The sequence below is a fragment of the Galeopterus variegatus genome, unplaced genomic scaffold (assembly GCF_000696425.1).
Source record: "Galeopterus variegatus unplaced genomic scaffold, G_variegatus-3.0.2 Scaffold3602, whole genome shotgun sequence".
Classification (NCBI taxonomy): Eukaryota; Metazoa; Chordata; class Mammalia; order Dermoptera; family Cynocephalidae; genus Galeopterus; species Galeopterus variegatus.
This window is the reverse complement of record NW_007729713.1, coordinates 156,350-163,729: the sequence shown is the minus strand read 5'-3', so window position 1 is coordinate 163,729 and position 7,380 is coordinate 156,350. Positions and strand designations below refer to the sequence as shown.

The 7,380-nt window shown below is 38.6% G+C and overlaps 1 protein-coding gene across 1 annotated transcript in view; it reads left to right on the top strand.

Annotated features, from left to right (window-relative positions):
* ATAD5 (ATPase family, AAA domain containing 5) overlaps window positions 1-7,380 on the top strand; it is a 57,181-nt gene that overhangs the window by 14,170 nt on the left and 35,631 nt on the right. Inside the window, exon 5 of the mRNA XM_008585519.1 lies at window positions 296-377. Within this exon, the coding sequence (XP_008583741.1) occupies window positions 296-377 (82 nt within the window). The remainder of the gene's footprint in view (window positions 1-295; window positions 378-7,380) is intronic.

Sequence of the window (7,380 nt, the reverse complement as noted above, 5' to 3'; positions counted from 1 at the left end):
GGGAGCAACACCGAGGGTTGCAATCCCGTTGCCGGTCCCTGGTCCGGTACGGGGGCAACACTGAGGGTTGCGATCCGTTGCCGGACACGGAAAAAGAAAAAAAAAAAAAAAAAAAAAAAAAAAAGTTCCGGAGAACTTTTTTTTATCAGGAGACTCTGATATTGCCAGGTTGAGAGAAGAGATCATTATATAGAAATTTTAAAATTTAAACAAATTAAGATATAATTTTGAAAGTAGCTGAAGGTAAGTGGAGATGATAAATATTGATACTAACCTAAGTATTTATTTCTCTAAGGAAAAATGAAAGTCGCTCCTTTATTTCTTACCAGAAAGGCTCAAAAAACAGCTGATCCTCTCCTTGGTTTTGATGAAAGCAGGTCAGTCCAATACAAATTTTTAAATGTCAGAATACTTTATAGAATGCATTTTATATTTATTTGTTTACTTTGATGAGAAGGCATGTAAATTATCATTTGAAGCTTTAGTAAGTCCATTTTAAAAATGACAATATTGATAATTTCACAACTGCTGTTTGAATATCTTGGTTTTTTTGCAAATGCTTTGTGGTCATCTCTAGACAAAATAGCAGAATAATAAACAAGGAAACCAAAACTACAAAAAAGCTGATTATAAACTTGATTTAATAAATGTTTAAATTCCTACTATGTACCAGGCACTGTTTTTGGTACTAGGGATATTATAGGGAACAAGACAAGACACATTCCCTGTCCTCTTGAGGCTTATAGTCTAGAGGGAAGGCAATCTATGATTAAACAATTATTGGTCCAACAAGTGAAAAATTATAGTTGTGCTAGGGAGAGGTACAAAATTCTACTAGAGTTTATATTAAGGAGGTTTGGCCTGGTCGAGGAAGGCTTCACTGAGGAAATGACACCTGAACTGACATCTAAAGGATGAGCAGGAGTTCATCAGGGATAGGAGCAGTGTTCCAGTCAGAGGGAACAGTCTGTGCAAAGTCTCTATAGCTGGAGGAGCCTGGTAAATACCAAAGATGGAATAATGCCAGTGTGACTTGAGCACAGAGAGCAAGGATGAGAGGAATGTGACATTAAGCTAGAGAGGTGGATGACAGCCAACATAGGTCTTCAGAGGCTATGTTAAAGAATTTTGTCATTATGCTAAGAGCAATAAGAAGCAGCCAAAGGATTTTAAACATGAGTATGGACATAGATATGGATTTTGAAAATTTAATCTGCCTGCTGGATGAATCTAGCTAATGTATAAAAAGTGGAATAGAAGATAGGTTAGAGTGGATGTAGAAGTCCAGGTGTGAGATGATGGAGGTGAGGAGTAAGGTTTTGGAGATGATGTACGAAAAGATTTTAGGAGATAAATTCAAAAACCCTTGATGGTTAATTTGATTTGGCATATTGAGGTAGGAGAGAGGAAGGTGTAAGGATGACACGTAAGCTCTGATTTATCCAACTCAATGGCACAATAAAAGAAGTCCCGGTTTAGAGACATCATGGGTTCAGGTTATTTTTTCTGTTTCAGTTTTATTGAGGCATACTTACATATTGTTAAATGCATAAAACTTAAGTATACAGTTTTGACAAGTGCATCATATTAAGATATAAAATCTTTCTTTTAACTCCAGAAAGGTTACGTGTACTCTTTTTATATTATCCCCACTACCAGCATCGTGACAAATGTTACCAATATTCTTATTTCTATTATCATAGATTAGGTTTGTCTGTTCTAGAACTTCATCTAAGCTTCATATATATGTTCTTCTCTGTCTGGTTACTTTTGCTTAGTGTGCACACACAGACACATTTTTCTGTACAATAATATGCATCCATTCTAAGTAAACAGTTTGGGTTTTAAGAAATGTTTATTTCTGTGTCATTACCACTGCAGTAAAGACAGATCATTTTCATTTCTCTCAAAAAAGTTCCCTGTGCCTCTTTGCAGTTAATCCCTGCCCAATTTCATGCAACCTCTGATCTGCTTTCTGTTGAAATAGATTAGTTTGCCTTTTCTAGAATCTCAATTAAATGAAATCATACAATAAGTATACTTTTGTCTCTAGCTTCTTTCAGTCAAGGTAATGTATCAGTAGTCTGTTCCTTTGTATTGCTGAGTAGTATTCCTTATATTGGTTTACTACAATTTGTTTATTTCCAGCATTTGGCTATTATTAAAAAGGCTGTTATGAACATTCTTATACACACGTGTGGACAAGTGTTCTTATTTCTCTTGGGTTAATATCTAGAAGTGGGATTGCTCTGTCATTAAGTAGGTGCATGTTTAACATTTTAAGAAACTGTCAAACTGTTTTCCCAAGTATGGGGATCTGTACCCATGACCTTGGTGTTACCAGCACCCCAAGTGAGCTAACCAGCCAGTCCCAGGCTTTTTAATTTTAGTCATTCTAATGGGTTTGTAGTGGTATATCACTGTGGTTTTTTGTTTGTTTTTAATCAATTAATTTAATTTTAATTAATTTATGACCTTTATTGAGGTATAATTTACAGTCAACCATATCCATGGAAAGTATACATTTTGGTGAGCTTTGTCAGATGTATACACAGTAAAACCACGACAATCAGGACACTGAATTATTTCCATTACCCCGGATATCCCTCATACCCTCGTGCTCTTTTGTAGTCCATTCCTCCTTCTGGCCCCAGCTCTGGCAAACACCAGTCTCTTTTTCTGTATACTAATTTGTATTTTCTAGAATTTTATATTAATGAAATCATATGGTGTATATTCTTTTGTGTTTGGCTTCTTTCAATCAGCATGATGATTCTGAAATTTATCCATGTTGTCAAATATATCAGTAGTTTTTATATTTTTGCTGAGTAGTATTCCATTGTATGGCTATAACACTTTTTGTCCATCTTTTTTTTTTGTCCTTTTTGAGACCGGCCGCACCGCGCTCAGCCAGTGAGCACTGTGAGTGCACCGGTCATCCCTATATAGGATCTGAACCTGTGGCGGGAGCACTGCTGCGCTCCCAGCGCCGCCCTCTCCCGAGCACGCCATGGGCTCGGCCCCTCCATCTTTTTAATTTTATCCATCTGAATGGGTTTGTAGAAGTATCTAATTGTAGTTTTAACATGAATTTTCCTGACATATGATGTTGAGCCTCTTTTCATGTGATTGTTGTCCATTTGTATATCTTTCTTAGGGAAATCTTTTGCCCTTTTTTATATTGACTTGTCTTCTTGTTGAGTTATGAGTGTTCTTTATATATTCTCAATCAAGTCCTTTGTCAAATATATGTTTTTTGGTTTTTTTTTTTCCTTTTTGTCTTTTTTACTGACCGGTAACGGGATCGCAACCCTCGGTGTCGAGCCCGCACCAGGGACCGGCAACAGGATCGCAACCCTCGGTGCTGCGCCCGTACCGCGCTCAGCCAGTGAGCGGGAACCGGTCTCCACATGGGATCCGAACCCTTGGCGGGAGCGCCGCGATGCTCCCAAGCAGCGCACTCTCCAGTGCGCCACCGGGCCGGCCCTCAAATATATGTTTTGCAAATATATGATTTCAGTTTGTATCTTACCTTTTCATTAGTTGTGTTTTCTGAAGAGCAGAAGTTTTATAAAGTCCAATTTATCAACTTTTTTCATTTATGGTTTGATTGGTTGAAAATTAATTGTAAAAGTGCAGGATTTATCTGTTCTATTTAATTGATTTATTTCTCTGTTTTTACACCAACACCACACTGCTTTAATTACTGTAGGTTTGTACCAAGTCTTTAAATCAGGTCATGTATAGACCTTTAAATTTGTTCTTCTTTTTCAAGATTGTTTTGTCTATTCCAGGTTCTTTGCATTTTTCTTTTTTTTGGGCAGCTGGCCTGTATGGAGATCCAAACCCCTGACGCTGGTGTTATAACACCATGCTCCAACCAAATGAGCTAACCAGCCAGCCCGTCCTTAGGATTTTTAATGCACATTTTTAAATGATATATTTTTAATATATCAATTGCAAATAAGAATTGTTTTACTTCTTCCTTTCCAACCTTTATGTTCTTTTACTTATTTTTCTTTCCTAATTTCATTGTCTAGGACCTCTAGTATAATTTTGAAAATAAGTGGTGAATTTGGACATCTTTGTCTTTTTTTTTTTCCTTTTTGTCTTTTTTCGTGTCCGGCAACGGATCGCAACCCTCAGTGTCGCGCCCACACCAGACCGGGACCGGCAACGAGATCGCAACCCTCGGTGCTGCGCCCGCACCTCACTCAGCCAGTGAGCGGGAACTGGTCTGTATGTGGGATCCGAACCCTCGGCGGGAGCGCCGCCGCGCTCCCAAGCGGCGCACTGTAGCAGTGCGCCACCGGGCCGGCCCTGGACATCTTTGTCTTGTTCTTGATCATAGCTGGGAAGCATTCAGTCTTGTACCACTAAGTGTACGATGTTAGCTGTAGTATTTTCATGATGTCTTATTCTTGGTTTGCTGAGAGGTTTTTTGTTTTTTTTTTTAATCATGAAATGGCTTTTGTACTTTATTTCATTTTATTTATTTTAAAAATATATTTATTATTATTTTTTGACATTCTAAGATGATGTGGAGCAATTGGGAGGGAGGGGGATAGGGTAAGAAGAAGAGAAGTGGGGCATGGTGAAGGCCCAGGGCACCCCCCTCGTTCTGGCAGGGGAGCCCAGGGGACATTTGGTGAAGACTGGGTTGTGACTGGGCTGGATGCAGACATGGGCGTGGTGTTGGGAGGCTGAGGCCTTCAGCCCCTCACTGACCTGGCTCTGGAGCTCAGTTTGCTTCCAGTGGCTCGGCTAGATATGGATGTGCAGGGGTGTGTGGCTGGGCTGTTGTATTTTAGCAAATGCTTTTTTTTTTTTTTTTTTTTGCATCTGTTGAGATGATCATGTGATTTTTCTCCTTTATTCTGTTAATGTGGTGAATTACAATTGATTGGTTTTTCCAATGTTAAACCATTTTGCATTTCTGGGATAAATTTTATTTGTTAGTGATTGATTAGCCTTTCTATATGTTGTGGAATTCAACTTGTTGAATCTCTGTAAAAGATTTTTATGTCTACATTCATGAGGAGTATAGATATATAGTTTCTTGTAATACCTTAATCTGGTTTTGGTGGCTCAAGAACAAGTTGTTACGTGTTCCCTTCTATTTTTTAGGAATGTTTGTAGAATTGATATTATTTTTTGCCTTAAATGTTTAATATTATTTAAGTGGTGTGGCTGGAAGCTATGGTGAGGTGGGTTAAGGAATGACAAATGTAAGCAAATAGTCAGGATAGACAACTTTGAGAATTTGGGTTGTGAAGAGAAGACAGGGTAGTAATTGGAGAGACTGACTCAATAAAGATTGAATCAGGATCTTTTCTTTTTAATTTAATGAGAGAGATTTTATTTATTTATTTATTTGAGATTTGATCATTTTTATTTTTATTTCTTTTTTTTTTTTTTTTTTTTATAAAGATGACCGGTAAAGGGATCTTAACCCTTGGCTTGGTGTTGTCAGCACCGTGCTCTCCCAGTGAGCGAGCCGGCCATCCCTATATAGGATCCGAACCCGTGGCCTTGGTGTTATCAGCACTGCACTCTCCTGAGTGAGCCATGGGCCGGCCCCAAGATTTGATCATTTTTAAAAGTCACATTCTTTGGCCGGCCCGGTGGCGCACTGGATAGTGCGCCGCTTGGGAAGCGCGGCGGCGCTCCCGCTCGAGGGTTCGGATCCCACGTACAGACCGGTTCCCGCTCACTGGCTGAGCGAGGCGCGGGAGCAGCGCCGAGGGTTGCGATCCCGTTGCCGGTCCCTGGTCCGGTACGGGGGCAACACTGAGGGTTGCGATCCGTTGCCGGACACGGAAAAAGACAAAAGACAAAAAAAAAAAAGTCACAGAGAAGGACTGCGGAGAAGTTGAATATATGAGAGAAAGAATGATTGATAGCTTTAAGATTTGTGGGAATGTTGAATGGGATGAGCTTCAAAGCTGTTTTGGAGGAATTAGCCTGGTATTGGAGAAAGTACACCTCTATTTTAAGAAGAGAGAAAGGAGGGTAGAATTGTTTTTTGTTTTTTTTGGGTTTGTTTGGCAACTGGCTGGAATGGGGATCCAAACCTGTGATCTTGGTGTTATCAGCAGCATGTTCTCCCAATGTGGGAAGGTATTCTAACATAATGACAGTATCTTGTTCCCTATCCAACCTGCAGTTATTAGCCTTACTATTGATGACTTCTACCTGAATTTACCACATCGTGATAGTCACTAAATGGTGATTCCCCATTGCAGTCATTCTTTCTTTCTTAGTTGGCTGCTATAAGGAAGAGCTTTTACATCTCCTCACATTTACAAAGGTACTTCAAAAGGTTCTTGGAGGGGCTGGCCAATTAGCTCACTTGGTTAGAGCATGGTGCTGATTAACACCAAGCACCATGGTCAAGGGTTTGGATCACTGTACCAGGCAGCCACCCCCCCGAAATAATAATAAAGTTTATGGAAAGATTCATATTATCTTTCAATTCTATTTTTCCACAAACTTTTTGAAGTACCCTTGTATCTATTTATTCATTTATCTATTCATTCCTATCTTATTTAGTGGGTTGTTATTCATTAATATTATTTATTTTGATGCTCAAAATGTTTTTAATTTGGCCAGTGGGAGCCCTTCACCTTGATTTCTATGTCCATTTGACATTTCCTCAATTTATTGAGCATTTCTTACTTTCTGGAACAGGAAGATGTTCCAGACTCATCTTTTACTTGCCCTGCCACAGCTCTGTAGTCAGCCATTTCTCTGGTTCCTTTTAGTGGAGGATGGTATTTAGAAACCAAGATCAAGGTGCTCACCACACTCATTGCTCCTGGAGTGTCAATGCTTCTAGGCTTTCTCAGCAGATGAAGCTAGGTTATACATGTATGTATACTGATACACACACACACATACATCCAACACTATTTCTGTGTGTATACTATATATTATTTATAACATATAATACATATGTATATAATATATATGTATATTTTATATTAGTACCTTGTACCCCTCTTTTAAAGTCTATCTCCTACTATAGGTATACACTAATTTAGCTACAACTTCACCCCTCTTTTCCTCCTTCCCTCCTATTAACAGTAGAAAAAAAACACCTCCTCTTTTCTAAGGTTAGTTCTTCTAATCTGGCTTTGGAGCTCATCTTCCCCTCATTTCACTCAAATAGGAAAGGAAAACAGATAAAGAAGTTTTTGTTGCCTCTTTTTAATTACCAATCCAAATTACTATTTGTAGAAAATATTGCAGTTTTTACTCTACATATGGCAGGCTACAAAGGGTACACGAAGGTACTTCAAAAAGTTCTTGGAAAAATAGAATTAAAAGATAATACAAGTCTTTCCATGAATTTTTTTTTTTTTTTTTTTTTTTTTTTTT